Source organism: Hippopotamus amphibius, chromosome 11, assembly GCF_030028045.1.
Source record: "Hippopotamus amphibius kiboko isolate mHipAmp2 chromosome 11, mHipAmp2.hap2, whole genome shotgun sequence".
NCBI classification, from domain to species: domain Eukaryota; kingdom Metazoa; phylum Chordata; class Mammalia; order Artiodactyla; family Hippopotamidae; genus Hippopotamus; species Hippopotamus amphibius.
Window position 1 is genome coordinate 87595601 of NC_080196.1, and position 18628 is coordinate 87614228.

The 18628-nt window shown below is 37.7% G+C and overlaps 1 protein-coding gene across 4 annotated transcripts; it reads left to right on the forward strand.

Moving 5' to 3' along the window:
- The first annotated feature begins 801 nt into the window (after positions 1–801).
- Positions 802–15821, forward strand: HAUS1 (HAUS augmin like complex subunit 1). Of its 4 annotated transcripts, none has more exons than XM_057700402.1 (9): positions 802–889; positions 1662–1878; positions 10495–10630; positions 11719–11853; positions 12677–12800; positions 13189–13254; positions 14048–14119; positions 14608–14655; positions 15641–15821. In XM_057700402.1, the coding sequence occupies exons 1-9, from the start codon at positions 860–862 to the stop codon at positions 15689–15691; spliced, it is 879 nt and encodes a 292-aa protein (XP_057556385.1). In that variant the 5' UTR covers positions 802–859; the 3' UTR covers positions 15692–15821. The 4 variants fall into 4 exon arrangements, with proteins under 4 accessions (XP_057556385.1, XP_057556386.1, XP_057556388.1 ...); XM_057700403.1 differs by having other exon boundaries at positions 1662–1836; XM_057700405.1 differs by lacking the exon at positions 802–889 and adding an exon at positions 899–1028.
- The last annotated feature ends 2807 nt before the right edge of the window (positions 15822–18628 follow it).

Below are 18628 nucleotides of genomic sequence, written 5' to 3' on the forward strand. Positions count from 1 at the left end.
GCTGGTTTAGTTAGTAAAATTTGGTTGAAAAGTATAATCATTTAAAATATGCATATGACTTAGGAGAAGGATATTTGGTGCTAATTGACCCACAATTTTATATTAAACCAAACATCACAGGAAGTTGAGTACATGGTCTAGCTTTCCTAATGTAACGGTACACTACAAGAGGTTGTGGACTGCAGAGTGGTTTAACCTGAGGAGACTGAAACACCCAATTGGAGTCAGAGCACTGTGGTCATATTCCAGCTTTACTACTTAATCTTGGTCAAGTCATATATTCTGTGTGTGTGTGTGTGGTTTTAATGTGAAAATAGGTAAAATAATGTGTGTCCGTCTACTTTACAGGGTTCCTGTGAGAATGAAACAAAAGTAGGAAAACATAGAAAACTATACATTGCCATAGAAATATAAAGAACCTGTCATGGTGTTAACTACAGTGATGGAAGGAGGAGAAAACTTTAGGAAAGGCAAGAAATGAATGGAAGAATGGCTGAGTGGCAGTGCCAGTGCCTGCAGTTGTATGCTGTAAACCGTTTTAAAACAATCTCCAGCACATTTAGCTCTTTGGTAAAGAAAAAACAGCCTGGTTCTAGGCGGCTTTACTTCTTGTCCTGGAGTGATACCATGGGGAGCGGAGAGAGCTGCGAGGTGGCAAGGGAGGAAAGGCTTGCAGTGCTGAAGTCTTGGACCAGCCTAGTCTAAGAGCTCAGCTCCTGGAGTCCTAGTAAAAACTACAACTCCCAGAAAACCCGGGCCATGAAGAGGGCGGGCCCAACGGTTTGTGGGCGGGGTCGTCAGAGCAAGCGGGGCGCTTCTCACGCGAGGAGTTGCTCGAGAAGTGGCGGGAGTGGCGGCTATGGAAGCGCAGGAGGAGAAAGAGGCGCAGGTGATGGGGCGGGAGCGGGACTTTGCGGCCTCTCGGAAACCGCGTCTTCCACACACCCGCGCAGCCGGCGGATCTCCTGGGCGCGCCGCTTTTGCTTTGTCCGTTTGCTCGTCCATCTTTAGTACCGCCTTCAAGATCTGTGAGACCCCTCCCTCCCCCGCTTAGACCCACCCCCATTCTTGGAAAGGGAGTTTCCCTTCTTCCCCGGCCTTCCCTGCCGGACTCCGGCTTGAAGAAGGGTAGAGGAGCCCGCTGGTGCGAGACCACTCCCGGGAGAGTGGAGGGGGACTTCTGAACCCAAACTCAACTTGCAGCCAAGCCTCTCGGTTCACTGCTGCTTCCCACTAGAATTTTCACACCAGACCTGCTTCCGCATCTCGCATCCCAGCTCTAGGAGCTTCCCGGCACTGCGGGTCTTGTGGTGTGGGGACAACTCCTTTTTCAGTCTTTACACCTATAATAATGCTTTAGCACCTGCATATTGAGCTTTAAAGTTATTCAAGTGATTCAGAATATTAGCCTATGCTGCTTTCGTAGCTTTGAGAAAGGATAGATTGTTTTCTGGTAATTTTATTTATTGTGCTCTTTCACTTTTTATTTCCTGAAATCTGGTCTCTTTCTCCCTAAAGACAAATTAGGATGTGAAGTAAGTAGGGTGCCAGAATATTCATAGAAAGCATTTCGTTTGCTGCTGATTACTTCTTGGCCATATTTGTTTCATGCTGTTGCAATAAACAAGGCTTATAAAATTTGTATCCCTTGTAATGGTTAGGTTGCTGCCTGGTTGAAGAAAATATTTGGAGATCATCCCATTCCACAATATGAGGTGAATCCGCGGACAACAGAGATTTTACATCACCTTTCAGAACGCAACAGTGTCCGGGACAGGGATGTCTACCTGGTAACAGAGGACTTGAAACAGAAAGCAAGGGAATATGAATCAGAGGGTGAGCTTAATTCCAGAATTTTGAGTGAGATAATAATTAGAGGTAACCAAATTTTATAACACTAAAGTATACAAGATTGATTTAGTGTAGACTACTTGTTAGTTTTGCTTCTTTATTTTATCCAGTGTCTTACACTGTGTTGTTATAACATAATAAATCATAAATTGCATTATAGTATATATATTTTAATTGGTACTCTGATGGTAAAACAATAAGTGTAAATGATAAGAGTCTAAACTTATTAGCCTAACATATAAGATACTTGTGGTTTTTCACTTACATATCTTTTGGTATCTTTCCAGTCTGCATGCTTTAGTTAAAGGAACCATCAGGACACCTGAGGTGGCAGCCATGAACTGTGACGTGAACAAATCACTCTGTTGTTATGTATTCATGGGACTGCATGAGAAATTTCTGCAGTGTATATGTAGTTTGAAAAAGTGTATTCAGCACACTCATTGTTTTTATATAAAAAACCACAAAAATAAAGATTGGGAATATACAAAAGAGAAAAGTAGTGAGACCTACATTTGCATGTACTTAAGCAGGTGTATGGCATATGTTACATATGTTGTTTTTGAATGTATAGCAATTTATATTATAAATCTACTGCATATTGCTTTTTTTCCAGTTTTCTTTTAAAAAATTAATATGCGGTAAAATGACTTTTGGTGTTCTGGTTCAACACATGGATTCTGAGAACCACATCCACAACTAAGATGCAGAACATTTCTATCACCTCCGAACACCTCCCCTGTGATGATCCTTTGTAGTCGTATTCTCCCATATGCCTTTAAACTTGTTTAAATTTTAAATGGTTTTATTTTAGTAGTTATTAAAATACAATATGGAGAAAGGGGCTTTGAGTCCAGAAAGTCCATCTTATTTTTGCAAGAGCTTGCTTTTTGTCTATACTTTCATGTAATGAAAACTCTAATGATTTTAAAAGTAAGATTATTCCTGTCTGTCCTTAAGTACTTTTTAGGGTAGCATATATTAAATAGCAAATGTTTCTAGTAATATATACAAAATTTTGACACAATTTTCCATACTAAAGTATCCAGAAGAGCCTTGACATCATTGATATCTTAACTCTACACATCATCTACTTTGTTACTCCTGTTTTCTATGCTTTTCCTCCTTTTAGATAGTGAAGGTGTCAAGCAGAGGACCGAAAATTTATGGTACCTTGTAACAAATATAGGTTCATATATACTGTTAAGGAACTCCCGCTTCCTCAGTTTCTAATTCTAAATTTTGAGTAGTGATGCTGTATAGCGCCCCCCCCCACCCCCGGACTTGAATGACTTTTGAGCAAAAGATATTCTTTAGATACAGTTTTTATTTCTGTACAGTATAGTTCTTTGCAGCATGTAAGATTGGAACATCTTGGAAATATTCTCAGGAATTGGGAAATGATGTAAAAGTTTTGTATGAAGATTTTTTTAATCATGACAAATACAGATGAAACTATTGAAACCATTTATTCTTTATGCTGACACTTCTTCAATTGAGGAGGCAAATGCAATTTCCCTGGCTAAAATCTGCAATAAAATGTTGACTAGATGTGTCAAGAGTAGACATCCATATCTTGTTCCTGATTTTAGAGGAAAAGCATCTAGTCTTTACCATTAAGTGTAATGTGAGTTGTGGTTTTTTGTAGGTGCCCTTTATCAGGTTGAGGAAGTTTCTTTCTATTCCTACTTTGTTGAGTATCCTTATCTTGAAAGGGTGTTGGATTTTTTTTTTTTTAGTTTATTTCATTGCGCCAGGTCTTAGTTGCTGCAGGCAACTCCTTAGTTGCAGCAGATGGGCTCCTTAGTTGCGGCTCACCAGCTCCTTAGTTGTGGCATTTGAACTCAGTTGCAGCATGCCTGTGGGATCTAGTTCCCTGACCAGGGATGGAACCCAGGACCCCTGCATTGGGAGCTCGGAGGCTTAATCAGTGTGCCACCAGGGAAGTCCCCAGGGTGCTGGATTTTGTCAGGTGCTTTTTCTGTCTATTGAGATGATCATATGACTTTAGTTTTTTATTCTGTCAATGTGATGTGTTACATGAATTGACTTTCAGATGTTAATCTAACATTTATCCATAAGATAAATCCATGTCCTCGAGGTGTATAATTTTTTCAATAGGTTGCTGGATTCAGTTGCTAGCATTTTGTTGGGAATTTTTGCATCCATATTTATAAGAGCTAGTCTGTAGTTTTCTTTCCTTTGAATATGACTTTTTCTGGTTTTGGTGTCAGGATAACACTGGCCTCAGAGAAACATTTGAGAAGTATTCCCTCCTTTCTATTTTTTGAAATAGTTGATGAAGAATTGGTATTAATTCTTTATGTATTCTATAGAACTCAATGGTAAAGTCACCTGAGCTTTTCTTTGTGGGTAGATTTGGATGACTAATTCAGTCTCTTTACTTACTGTAGGTCTATTCAGATTATCTGTTTTTGAATTAGATTCAGTAGTTAGTGTCCTTTTTGGGATTTGTCCATTTCATCTACATTATCTAAATTTCTGGATACAATTGTTCACAGTATTCCTTTATAATCCTTTTTATTAAGTAGGTAGGTCAGTGGAATGTACTCTCTTCTGATTCTAGTAATTTGAGTCTTAGTCAGTCTAGGTGAAGGTTATAGCACAGGGAACTCTGCTCAATATTATGCAATAAGCTAAATAGGAAAAGAAGTTGAAAAAGGATAGATACTATATATGTATAACTAAATCACTTTGCTGTACACCTGAAACTAACACAACAGTGTTAATCAACTATACTCCAATACAAAAAAAAATTTTTTTTAATCTAGGTAAAGGTTCTTCAATTATGTTGATCTTTTCAAAGAACTAGCCTTTGGTTTTAAAGATTTTTTTCTTCTTTTTTAATCTATTTTATTAATTTTCACTCTATTCTTTATTATTTCTTTCCTTTGGCTTGCTTTAGGTTTAGCCTACTCTTTTTTAAATGTTTTAAGCTTAGGCTGTTGATTTGAGATCTTTCTTCTTTTTTAACAAAGGAATTTACAAGTATAAATTTCCCTCTAAGCACTGATTTAGATGCATCCCATAAGTTTTAGTATGTTATGTCTTCATTTTCATTCATCTCAAAGGATTTTCTAATTTCCCTTTTGATTTCTTTTTGACCCATTGGTTATTAGGAGTATGTTGTTTAATTCCACATTATTTATGAGTTTCCCAAATTTCTTTCTAATTTCTAATTTCATTCCATTGTGATGGAGGGACATTTTGAATTATTTGACCATTTTATCATTATGAAATGTCCCTCTTTATCTCTACTAACGTTTTTTGTCAAAAAGTCTATTTTATCCGATATTAGTATAGCCACTTCAGCTTTCTTGTGGTTGCTGCTTGCATCACATATCTTTTTTTTTTTAGATATTCTCCTTGATTTTTTTTCTATTGAGTTTATTCACTTTAAAATTTTATTTATTTGTTTATTTATTGGCTGCATTGGGCCTTTGTTGCTGTGCACGGGCTTTCTCTAGTTGTGGCAAGCAGGGGCTACTCTTCATGGCGGTGTGGCAGGCTTCTCATTGCCGTGGGTTCTCTTGTTATGGAGCACGGGCTCTAGGCGCATGGGCTTCAGTAGTTGCAGCACGTGGGCTCAGTAGTTGTGGCACACAGGCTTAGTTGCTCCGCAGCACTTGGGATCTTCGTGTCCCTGGCATTGGCAAGCAGATTCTTAACCACTGTGCCACCAGGGAAGTCCCTGTGTTATATATCTTCTTCCATCCTTTAGTTTCAGTTTACAGACATACCTTGTTTTATTGCACTATTGTACTTCGCTCTATTGTGCTTCACAGATATCGTGGGGGGTTTTTTTGTTTTGTTTTTTTTTTTACAAATTGAAGGTTTGTGCCAACCCTGTGTTGAGCAAATCTATTGGCATCATTTTTCCAATAACATTTGCTCATTTTGTATCTTACATTTTGGTAATTCTCACAACCTTTCAAACTTTTTCATTTCTCTCTCCCTATTCTTGGGCCTCCATATTCCCTGAAACAACAAATTGAAAATACTCCAATTAATAACCCTATAATGGCCTCTAAGTGTTCAGGTGAAAGGAACACTCACATGTGTCTCACTTTAAATCAAAAGCTAGAAATGATGAAGCTTAGTGAGGAAGGCATACTGGAAACCAAGGTAGGCTGAAAGCTAGGGCTCTTGTGCCAAGTTGCGAATGCAAAAGAAAAGTTCTTGAAGGATATTAAAAGTGCTACTCCAGTGAACACATGAATGATAAGTGAAACAGCCTTATTACTGATATGTAGAAGCTTTTTTTAAAATTTTTTAATTTTTTTTTTTTATTGGCTGTGTTGAGTCTTCGTTGCTGCACTCGGGCTTTCTCTACTTGTGGTGAGTGGGGGCTACTCTTCACTGCCATGTGCGGTCTTCTCATTGCAGTGGCTTCTCGTTGCAGAGCATGGGTTCTAGGGCATGGGCTTCAGTAGTTGTGGCGCACGGGCTTAGTTGCTCTGCAGCATGTGGGATCTTCCTGGACCAGGGCTCAAACCCATGTCCCCTGCATTGGCAGGCAGATTCTTAACCACTGCACCACCAGGGAAGTCCCATGAAGAAGGTTTTAGTGGTCTGGGTGGAAGATCAAACTAGCCACACATTTCCTTAAACCAAGGCCTAATCAAGAGCAAGGCCCTAACTCTCTTCAGTTCTATGAAGGCTGAAAGGGTAATGAAGCTTCAGAAAAAAAAGTCTGAAGCTAGCAGGAACTGGTAAGGAAAGGAGCCGTCTCCATAATATAAAACTACAAGGTGAAGCAGCAAGTGTTGATGTAGAAGCTGCAGCAAATTATCCAGAAGATCGAAGATAATTAATGAACATGGCTACAATAAACAACAGATTTTCAGTGTAAACAAAACAGCCCTATATCAGAAGAAGATGCCATTTAAGACTCACAGATAGAGAGGAGAAGTCAGTGTCTGGCTTCAAAGCTTGAAAGGACAGGCTGGCTCTCTTGTTAGGAGCTAATGCAGCTGGTGATTTTGAGTTGAAGCCATTGCTCATTTATAATTCAGAAAATCCTAGGGCTCTTAAGAATCATGCTAAATCTACTCTGCCTGTGCTGTATAAATGGAACAACAAAATCTGGATAATAGCACATCTGTTTACAGCATGGTTTACTGAATATTTTAAGCCCACTGTTGAGACCTACTGCTCAGAAAAAAGATTCCTTTCAAAATATTACTGTTTATTGACATTGAACCTGGTTACCCAAGAGCTCTGAGGGAGATGTACAACAAGATTAATGTTGTTTTTATGCCTGCTAACACAACATCCATTCTGCAGCCCATGGATCTAGGAATCATTTCCACTTTCAAGTCTTATTCTTTAAGAAGTGCATTTTATAAGGCTATAGCTGCTATAGACAGTGATTCCTCTGATGGATCTGGGCAAAATAAATTAAAACCTTCTGGAAAGGATTCACCATTCTAAATGCCATTAAGAACATTTATGATTCATGAGAAGAGATCTAAATATCAGCATTAACAGGAGTTTGGAAGACGTTGATTCCAACCCTCATGGATGACTGAGGGGTTCAAGCTCCAGTGTAGGAAGTAACTGCAGGTGTGGTGGAAACAAGAAAACTAGACTTAGAAGTGGAGCCTGAAGACGTGACTGAATTGCTGCCATCTCATAAGACTTTCATGGAGGAGGAGTTGCTTCTGATGGGTGAGCAAAGAAAGTGGTTTCTTGAGAAGGAATCTAGTCTGGTGAAGATGCTGTGAAGATTGTTGAAACGACAACAAAAGATTTGGAATATTACATAAACGATTTAGAATATTACATAAACCTACTTGATTTAACGCAGTGACAGGGTTTCAGAAGGTTGACTCCAATTTTGAAAGTTCTTGGGTAGAATGCTATCAAACAGCATTGCATGCTACAGGGAAATCATTTGTGAAAGGAAAAGTCAATCGATGCAGCAAACTCTGTTGTTTTATTTTAAGAAATTGCTACAGCATTGCCCAGCCTTCACCAACCACCACCTTGATCAGTCAGCAGCCATCAACATCGAAGTAAGACCTCCCCACCAGCAAAATGACTATGACTCACTGAGGACTCAGATGTGGTTGTCATTTTTTAGCAATAAGATATGTTTATTTTTTATTTTTTTTTTAATTTTATTTATTGGCTGCATTGGGTCTTTGTTGCTGCACGTGCAGGCTTTCTCTAGTTGTGGTGAGCAGGGGCTACTCTGTTGCAGTGTGTGGGCTTCTCATTATGGTGGCTTCTCTTGTTGTGGAGCGTGGGCTCTAGGCCCATGGGCTTCAGTAGCTGTGGCACGTGGGCTCACTAGTTGTGGCACATGGGCTCTAGAGTGCAGGCTCAATAGTTGTGGCTCATGGGCTTAGTTGCTCCGTGGTATGTGGGACCTTCCTGGGGCAGGGATCAAACCCGTGTACCCTGCACTGGCAGGCAGGTTCTTAACCACTGCGCCACCAGGGAAGTCCAAGATATTTTTAAATTAAGGTATGTACCTTGTTTTTTCAGACTTAATGCACACTTAATAGACTACAGTATAGTATAAACATAACTTTTATAGGTACTGGGAAACCAAAATACTCACATGACTCTTAATTGCAATATTTGCTTTATTGCAGTGTTCTGGAACCCCAGTATCTCTGAGGTATGCCTGAATTTGTATCTTTGAATCTGCAGTATGTCTCCTGTAGACGGCACGTAGTTGGATCCTGCTGTTTTATTCAGTCTTATAATCTCTGCCTTTTGGTTGACTAGGGATCAAACCTGGGCCCCCTGCATTGGAAGCGTGGAATCTTAGCCACTGGACCAGGGAAGTCCTGACCAGACAATGTAATGGAGGAAAGAATAGCCTTTTAAATGAATAGTGCTGGAATAGCTGGATATCCACATGTACAAGAATGAAGTTGGACCTTGCCTCATAACATGTATAAGAATTAACTCAAAATGAGTGCAAAACCTAAAAGAGCTAAATTTAAAACTCAGAAGACAACATAGGTGTATATCTTCATGACTTTGGATTTGGCAGTGGTTTCTTAGCTATGATACCAAAAACACAAGCAACAAAAGAAAAGTAGGTAAATTGGACATCTTCAGAATTAAAAACTTTTGTTCTCAAAGGACACCATCAAATTAATGAAAAGACAATCCACAGAATGGGAGAAAATATTTGCAAATCATAAATCTGATAAAGGACTTCTATCTACAATAAACGAAGAATTCTTACAACTGAATAATAAAGAGACAACTCAGTTAAAAATGGATAAGGTGGACTTCCCTGGTGGTGCAGTGGTTAAGAATCCCCTGCCAATGCAAGGGACACAGGTTCGATCCCTGCTCCGGGAAGATCCCACATGCCACAGAGCAACTAAGCCCGTGAGCCACAACTATTGAAGGCCGCGTACCTAGAGCCTGTGCTCCACAGCAAGAGAAGGCACCACACTGAGGAGCCCACACACCACAATGAAGAGTAGCCCCCACTCACCAAAACTAGAGAAAGCCAATGTGCAGCATTGAAGACCCAGAGCAGCCAATAAATAAATAAATTTTAAAAAATGGATACGGGAAGGAATTATCTGGTGGTGCAGTGATTAGGACTCCGCGCTTCTACTGCAGGGGGCCCAGGTTTCATCCCTTGTCAAGGAACTAGGATCCCATAAGCCACGGCCAAAAAAAAGAATGATAAGGGATATGAATATACATTTCTCCCAAGAAGATGTACAATGACCAGCAAGCACAGCATCATCAGCCATCAGGGAAATATAAATCAAAACCACGTTCCACTTCACGCCTACAAGGAGGCTATAATCAAAAAGACAAACATTCAGACCTTGGATTATCGTTTTATTGATCATTATTCAGTTCTATGAATGATCACTGTGCAAAAAAAAATAATAACAGCTGTTGGTGAAGATGACAATGTGGAAATATTGGAACCTTCATACATTCCTGTTGGGAATGTAATAATCAGTAGCTTTGGAAAAGTCTAGCAATTCCTCAAACAGTTAAACATAGAGTTACCATATGACCAGCAGTTCCACTCCTAGATATGTACCCAAGAGAAATGGAAACATATGTTTATATAAAAACCCATGTATGAATGTTTATAGCAACATTATTCCTAATAGCCAAAATGTGGGAGCAATCCAAATGTTCATCAGTGGATGAATGGATAAATAAAATACGGTAAATCTATACCATGGAGTATTATTCCTCCGTAAAAAGGAACGAAGTACTGACTGATACTTGCTACTGCATGGATGAACCTTGAAGCCATTATGCCAAGTGAGAGAAGCCAGTCACAGAGAATCACGTATTGTATGATACCATTTATATGAAATGTCCAGAATAGGCAAAGGACTAGAGTCAGAATGTAGGTTAGTGGTTGCTAGGGCTTCATGGCTTGAGGAGTTGGAAAATAATGACTGAGGAGTGTGGGATTTCTTTTTGGGTTGCTGAAAATGTTCTAAAATTGATTATATTGATGGGTACACAACTCTGTGACTATAGTAAAAGCCATTGAATTATATACTTTAGGTGGATGAATTATATGATATGTGAAAGACTGCAATAAAGCTGTTAAAAATTAAAATAAAGCAAAACAAAGATCTTAGTCACCATAGAACTCTTCTATCTTTTCAGCCAAGCATCTTCAAGACCTTCTCATGGAAAGTGTGAATTTTTCCCCTGCCAATCTCTCTAGCACTGGCTCCAAATATCTGAATGCTTTGGTTGACAGTGCTGTGGCCCTTGAAACAAAGGATACCTCACTAGCTAGGTAATTCTTGTGACAGTTTTAATTTCTGCAATCATATATGCTATAAGGTCTTGACTTAAGGGGCTTTTGTTTCTCAGGGTAATTCTATATAGGAAATTAACATTATATGTAGAAACACTGAGTTTAGTTAACTCCTTATCATTGCTAGTGAGTATGTATAATTAATTCAGATAAACTTGGTTAAATTTTAGTGTTTTCTTCTTTCAGGATTAGGTTTGTGAAGACTGGTTCTCATGTATATTTGAAAAGGGATTAAGTATGACGTCAATACATAAATAGTATTACCTTTAAACAGGAAGAAGAGCAGTAGGCTAAATCATCTGGTTGAGTGTACAGTAGTGATTTTTGGTCGTCCCTACCCTATTGGATAGAGTAGGTTAAAGATCTTCAATTCTTTGTGACAGGCATTTCACCTGTATAATGATGTTACCTTTCTAACAACCTTAAGAGGAAACTGAGGCTCAAGAGGGGTGGGTTAAGTAATTTCTCTGAGCTAGTAGATGGCAGAGTTGAGATTCAAACCTGGTCTGACTGTCAAGTCATAGGACTATCACTGTTGGGTGCATCTTAGCTAGGACTAGCACTACAACTTATAATCAGAGAATTGTATACCATTCTGCTTAACTGCTAATATATGAGCTTGGAACTTTTACATATATATATGTATGCTTAAACTGTAGAGTTTTCGATATAAGATCATGTGGGCAGAAATGGATAGAATGATGAATGCCAGCAAGGACAGTCTCTGCTCATGGTAAATTAAAGGAGATGGACATGTAAAATTATAACACAGTATGATAGCTGCCAACACTACAGAAATGTACAAGCTGTAGCTAAGAAGCACAGAGAAAGGGGTAGTGAATTCCAGAATGGGAGTAAATTTTATTTGAGTTTTGAAGGACAAATGGAAATTTGCCAGCTGAAGAAGGGTATTCTGGACAATGAGAATAGTGTGTAAAATAGTACAGAGGTATGAAACATCATGGTTAAAGAAGAATCCACATAGAAATAAAATCATTGTTAGAAATGAGGAATACTTGTAATTATTGTCCTTAATGTCCATTTACGTGATCAGATTCTTCTTTTAGTTTTATCCCTGCAGTGAACGATTTGACCTCTGACCTTTTTTGCACCAAATCCAAAAACGAAGAGATCAAGCTTGAATTGACAAAACTTGAGAAAAATCTAACAGCAACTTTAGTACTGGAAAAATGTCTACGAGAGTAAGTAATTGAGTTGGAAGTGGTGACAATTTTTATTTAAAGGCAGTAACAGGACATTGTAAGATTTAGTTTTGGCAATAGATATGATTTAAAACAACACATTAGGAAATGGGAAAAGAAAATGTGTTTTTAAATAGAAAATAACTTGAGTAAAGGTAGGAGTGGTTGAGTACCTAACGTTTACTTTTTACTTTGTACAGTTTCCTTTTTCTCTCTTTTTCAAATACCTTGTTTATAATTTTCAAAATGTATGTGATTTTTTTAACATATAAACTATGGTGCAACTTAAAGTCATGTTATAGTTTGTTACTAGAGCTCTGGTACCCCTCTTGATGCTTTGGACCTTCTTTAGGCCCCTATAGCCCCAAAGGTTGTGGATCAGGAGTATGTATATGCACAACTAATTTGGTGGTGTGTAAATTTATGCAACAAATATTGGCTATGTATATGCAAAGCACTGTCATGTCACATTTAGGAGAGAGGCCTTTGGGACCTCCATAATTCAAATTGACTTTAGGATCTGTTAAGTCACTTTTTTGAGCAGCAGATCTACTTTCCCTAAGAATAATTGGCATAGATTAATCTTAAAATTATTTAGTATTCCCTGAGAAATATCCCAGATGGCAACATGGAGGGAAAGATGACCTGGAAGAATGCATGGTAGCCAGTCTGGGATATAAAATTTATGGTAGAAAATTCAGCAAGGGTGTTATCTACTCTTGATACTCTTGACTAATCCAGAGTTGAATCAAAAAAGTAGTAGCGTTTTCTTTTTATAATAATTTCACTGAGAAGAAAATGTTTTCAACTTCACTTTTTAAAGGGATCTCAAGAAGGCAGAGTTGCATCTGTCTACGGAAAGGGCCAAAGTTGACCATCGTCTTCAGAACATGGACTTCCTAAAAGCCAAGTCAGAGGAGTTCAGATCTGGAATTAGAGCTGCAGAGGTTTGTATGAAGGGCTAAATATATTTAGCTCTCTTCAGGCTTCTTTCGACTTCCATCCTCACAACTAGGCAGTATTAGTATTCCCTTTTTACAACAAGGGAACTTCGGAGAAGGTAGGTAACTTGCCCAAGGTTACACAGCTGCTTAACAGCAGATCCCAATTCAAATGCAGGCTGCCAAGCCCCAAAGCTTAGGCTCTGAAGCACTGCACCCATTTTGTCACAAATCTCTGTCTGACTCACATGCAACATAAATGTGCTTAGAAGCAGATATAGTTCATCATCTGTGATTTATAGCTTCTCTTTACTGTGTTATATATTGAAAATGTTTCATGATGTTCACTTACAAAATAATTCTTTTAACTGAACTCCCTTATTTGTAATTGTAGGAGCAACTTTCAGCCAGAGGAATGGATGCGTCTCTGTCTCATCAGTCACTGGTAGCACTTTCAGAGGTACGCTTACTTCAACCCAATTTAACTTTCTTTAAAATGTTAGTGCACAATCTGCTTTTTCATTTGTTTCTTTTTATAGAGCTTTATTCTCTATTGACCTGATTTCTTTTCCTTTACCGCTGTACTTTATGTTCACCAGTATTTATATCTTTATTATTCATTTATCTATATGTATTCTTACATTTGTTTGGTTTCCCTTATTTATTACTGTATGCTAGAAACTCTTTGCTGGAGGCAGTTATATGTATGGATTTATTTATTGAACAAATGGATTGAGGGACTATGTGCTAGCCACCTAGGTCCTCCTCTTTCTTCCCTTTCAGTAAAACACAGGTCCCAAACTCCTGTAGAATGAATGCACTTCTGGGGTTTTAGGTTGTATAAGGGTTTTATCTATTTTCATGGGAAGAGGGAGAAATGGGGGGCTTTGTTTTATTTTTTTATTCTTAAAAGTTTCTGGTACTTTGATTTTTGGAATCTAAAATTGACAATTCATAAATATGTATGTGAGACTCAGTTGTTGCCTGATGTTCTGATTCCTCTTAATCACATTATTTTGTATTCCTAGGTAGCATACTTAAATCCTATTCTTAATAAATGGGAGTATAAATTTCTTATTTTAGTGTCGTCTAAGGATTGTGTCCATTTGTTATCCATTTATCTTTGGAGCTCTTTATTTGATATATTATTTAACATATCTAATATTAATGCTTTGTCATATTTTATTTCAGAAATGGGCAGTGTTTAGTTGCATTGTGAATATCTCTATTACTCTATTTTTTCTCACCCCCAGAAATTGGCAGAACTAAAACGACAGACTATACCTTTGAAGAAAAAATTGGAGTCCTATTTAGATTTAATGCCGGTAATTTTTTTATGAATTAAAAAAAAAAATGTTCCTCTCTTCCAACTTTCCCCAGGGGCACTAAATGATCATGAAGTTACTGGGTCCATGTTTAAGGATTTAAAGTCTGTGCTGAGGGACTTCCCTGGTGGTCCAGTGGCTAAGACTCTGAGCTTCCAGTGCAGGAGGCTTGGGTTCAATCCCTGATCAGGGAACTAGATCCCACATGCATGCTGCAACCAAGAGTTCGTATGCTGCAACTAAAGATCCCACATACTGCAACTAAAATATCCCAAGTACTGCAACTAAGACCCGGTGCAACCAAATAAATAAATAAATAAATAAATATTTTAAAAAATAAAGTCTGTGCTGAATTTTAGTATTGTATGTAGATTGGATATACTTTCTATAAAGTTTTTTGCCTTTTGAAAAGGATTGTTGTATTTTTTTTTCCCTTGCATCCTAGCTGAGGCAACATAATCTTTCCTTATTTTGTTTTTCTTTAAAAGAATCCATCTCTTGCCCAGGTGAAAATTGAAGAAGCAAAGCGAGAATTAGTAAGTAATTCCATTTTTTTCTTTCAGATTTTTAAAAAATAGATGCTGATATAGCTAAAGCTCCCTTCCTCCTCCTCCTTTCCTTTCTACTCAGAGTAAACCATAGTCCCAAACTTGTTGTGTATCATTACCATGCATCTTTTAATACTTTTTTGGCATACATGTATTCTTTTTTCATAAAAAAAATAGTGGTCTTTTAAAATTTTGTATAGATTTTCCTGGATGGAAAAGGAGGGTTGAGAGACAGAATATTCTAGGCAAAAGGAATTAACAAAAGCATTAGAGCTGAAAAATGGAGGACTTTTGCAAGCTTTGGCAGGTGAAGCAGTCCAGCTGCTTAGGGGTTGCAGTGATGGGGCTGAAGAAGGTCAATTGGTTTATGAGATGAAGGGCCTTAAATATAAAGAAGGGTGATCTTGGAGGCTGTAGGGACCACTGAAAGTTGCTCTGTGTTTCCTGTTTTTTAAGCTAAGGAGAAATGTGATCAAGGTTATGCTTTTTGATCAGGCCAGTGATTTAAGAAGGTTTTTCTGGAATCAGTGTACAGGGCAGATTAGAGGAGGAAAAAAGAAAATTGCAGAAACTAGTTGGCTTATTTAGGCCAGAAGAGAAGTAATGAGAACAGTGGCAATGAGATGGGAAAAGAGTAATGTGAGAGACATTGCGGAAGTACGTTGCTTAAGGAGTAAAGGTCAGAAAAATCTATTCATGTATCGTTGCAGTCATTCACCTCTCTAAAGATCCCCCCGCCCCCTTAGATGTTTAATAGAATCAGGAGTCTGAAAACTTTTGGGGTGTGGGAAGGCAGGAAGATACAAAAGCAAGGAATATCCCAAAGCATATTTAATATTTTGTAATGGTATTTTAAAAAATTTCTTTTAATGTTTTTCCTTTTTGCTTCCCTTATTTTAAATAACATTAGAAGTTACAGCACCTTTTTTATGTGCTTATTTATAATATTTATGGTGTTTCTTTCTTCCTTTAGGATACTATTGAAGCTGAACTTACAAAGAAAGTAAACATGATGGAACTGTGACTAGAGCCAAATAAATTTCATCTTTCTTAACAAAGGAAATTGAATGGGGCTTTAAAGAATTATTTCCTCATGGCAATCCTTATAACTTAATTTCTGTATTCTTAGGTGAGATAATAGTGTCATTATTGATAGAATAGTGGTTTCTGGTTGTGTATTGAATTTTTATCCTCAAATACATAGTTTTCATATGAAAAAACATTGGTTTTCTATGTTGGTGGTGGTTAAATGTCTTTCAGTAGTTCTGTTAGGTGAACACTGTGACAGTTGTCATTCAGTCACTCACTAGGTCAGCTAAGTGAAAGGGAAAGGTTTTGTAACTTCAATTATGTTTCTCCCACACCCTCTCTCCCGGGATTTGCTGTCGTCCTTTCTGATCAGCTCACCTGCCTACCTCCAAATGTTAATATATGCAGGAATTTGGTTTATGAAAAAGATGACCTTTTAAATCAGTAGTAGAGAGATAGATAATTCAACACATGGCTCTAGATCTATACTTTGCCCCTTATATCAGGATAATTTCAAAGGATCAAAGATTTAAATATATTAAAAAAAAGATAAAAGAAATCATGGAGGAGTTTTAACGTTTTGATTTTTAAATAATCACAGAATCAGAAACTTATGATTCAAAATCCAGGAGCCATAAATAAAATGATTGAAATGTTTGAAAATTTTGCAATACTAAAATTTCCTGTATGGTAAAATCTTTCATAAATAAAATCAAACCATGACAAATGTAGTATAAAGAAGAAGAGAGATTTTTCACTGTGTAGCTTTTCGTACTTTAAAAAATTTTGTACCATGGAATTAAGAAGCAATCAGTGGGCTTCCCTGGTGGTCCAGTGGTAAAGAATCTGCCTTCCAATGCAAGGGACATGGGTTCAGTCCCTGGTCAGGGAACTAAGATCTCACATGCCACGGGGCAACTAAGCCCTCACATGCCACAGCTACTGAGCTCGTGTGCTGCAAACTACACAGCCCATGTGCTCAGGAGCCCACACACCATAACTAGAGAGAGAAAACCCACATGCCACAACTAGAGACAGGCCCTTGCATCCCAACAAAAAGATCCTGCATGCCTCAAGAAGATCCCACGTGCCGCAACTAAAACCTGATGCAGCTAAATGAATAAGTAAATAAATACATGTAGAAATATATAAATACATAAATTGAAGTGTTGTTAAAAAAATAATCAATTAGTTTTTTAAAGATTATCTAATTGACCTTAAAAATTTCCTTCCTTTTTTTCCCACAAATATGTGGCTAAATATAGTACAAACTACAAAAGACATTTGTGTTTCCTTTTTTGGAGACTGTCATATCCTTTAATCATTTAGGTATGGTGGTTTGATCTTTTTCTTAACAGTTTATGGGAGCTTCGGGTGTGTTAGCTAAATTAACCTTTTACAATTTGAATTGTAAATATTTTCCAAGTTTGTCCTTTGTCTTTTAACTTAATTGCAATGCTTTTGGAAAGGTAACTTGGTAGGTTGACTGTGGAAATAACCACCATAATTCCTCCCATCCCTGTGCAATTACCCTTTGTATTGTGACCTTGCTACTTTCCCCATCGAGAGGTGGAGTCTGTCTTCACCTGTTGTATCTGGCTTGGCACTATGATTTGTCTTGGCCAATGAGACAATAGCAAATATGACAGAAACAGAGGATTAAAAACTGGTTGTGCACTGGAGCTTGCCCTCTCTTACCACTCTAGAATTCCGAGACTTCCATGTGAAGAAGCCTGGACTGTTGGAGGATGAGCAGAGACAAGTAATTCCAGCTGAGCCCTGTTTCTACCCCAATACCAAACAGGCTGCCAATTGCCAGGTGGGTGAATGAGGCCTTCTTATACTGTCCAGCCCAGCTTGAGCCATCAGCAGACTGCAGAGATCAACCACACTGGCCCAGGCCAGAAGCCCACGGAGTCAACCTGCAGAATCATGAGAAATAATAAGTGATTTTTGTTTGAGCTTATTTTAAGTTTGGGCCTGGTTGTTAGGTGCAGTAGCTTGTTGATAAGAGTAGCTTTTGAAACTTAGGTTCAAAGAAAAAGGAGAGCAAAAAATGTACAATATAAGAATCAAAAAAGAAACTTAGGACCAACATAATTTTGTAGAATAGTAACTATATTCCATGTAAGTAAGAAAATTGTTTTAGTTACAAAATGAAGATTGAAAGAATAGGTTTTTTAAAAACCTCCAATTAGGGGCTTCCCTGGTGGTGCAGTAGATAAGACTGCACTAATGCAGAGGGCCTGGGTTTGATCCCTGGTCAGGGAACTGGATCCCACATGCATGCTGCAACTAAGAGTTCTCATACCACAACTAAGGAGCCTGTGTGCCACAACTAACACCCAGTGCAACTAAATTAATTAATTAATTTAAAAAACCCCTCCAATTATATGCTATACATGAGTGAAATGTCTCCAAAGTAAGGATAGGTGGGTTGGGTCCATAATCATAGTAGATAGATTACATCTTCTCTCAGTAATTGATAGAACAGGCAGAAAAAAATCAGCAAGGATACAGAATATTTAAACAACAGTTAACAAACTTGATCTAATGGACATATAATAAAGAATCTTGTTACAAACTGCCACAGGATACATGTTCTTTTCAAGTGCATCCAGGATATTTACAAAAATCATCCAAATAGTGGTCAGTAAAAGAAAACCACTGCAAAACAACTGAAATCACACACAGCATGTTCTCTCAACACAATGCAATTAGATAAAAATAAACAACTGAAAAATTGTATATTTAGAATTTAAGAAATACATTCTAAAACTATGAACCAAAGAAATTATAAATTAGAAAATATTTAGAACTGAACAATGATGAAAATTCTATATATCAAAACATAGATTTCTGCTTTTGGCCATGATGAAGTAAGAGTGATAAGATTGACTACGCAGCTTTAAACGGAAAAACAAAAAATAGG

What these genes read in the sequence shown, in the direction of transcription:
- HAUS1 (XM_057700402.1), top strand. Translation starts at nt 860, where the DNA reads ATGGAAGCGCAGGAGGAGAAAGAGGCGCAG. An exon ending in AGGAGGAGAAAGAGGCGCAG is followed by an intron (nt 890 to 1,661) that starts GTGATGGGGCGG and finishes TGTAATGGTTAG; the next exon opens with GTTGCTGCCTGGTTGAAGAA. An exon ending in AAGAAGCAAAGCGAGAATTA is followed by an intron (nt 14,656 to 15,640) that starts GTAAGTAATTCC and finishes TTCTTCCTTTAG; the next exon opens with GATACTATTGAAGCTGAACT.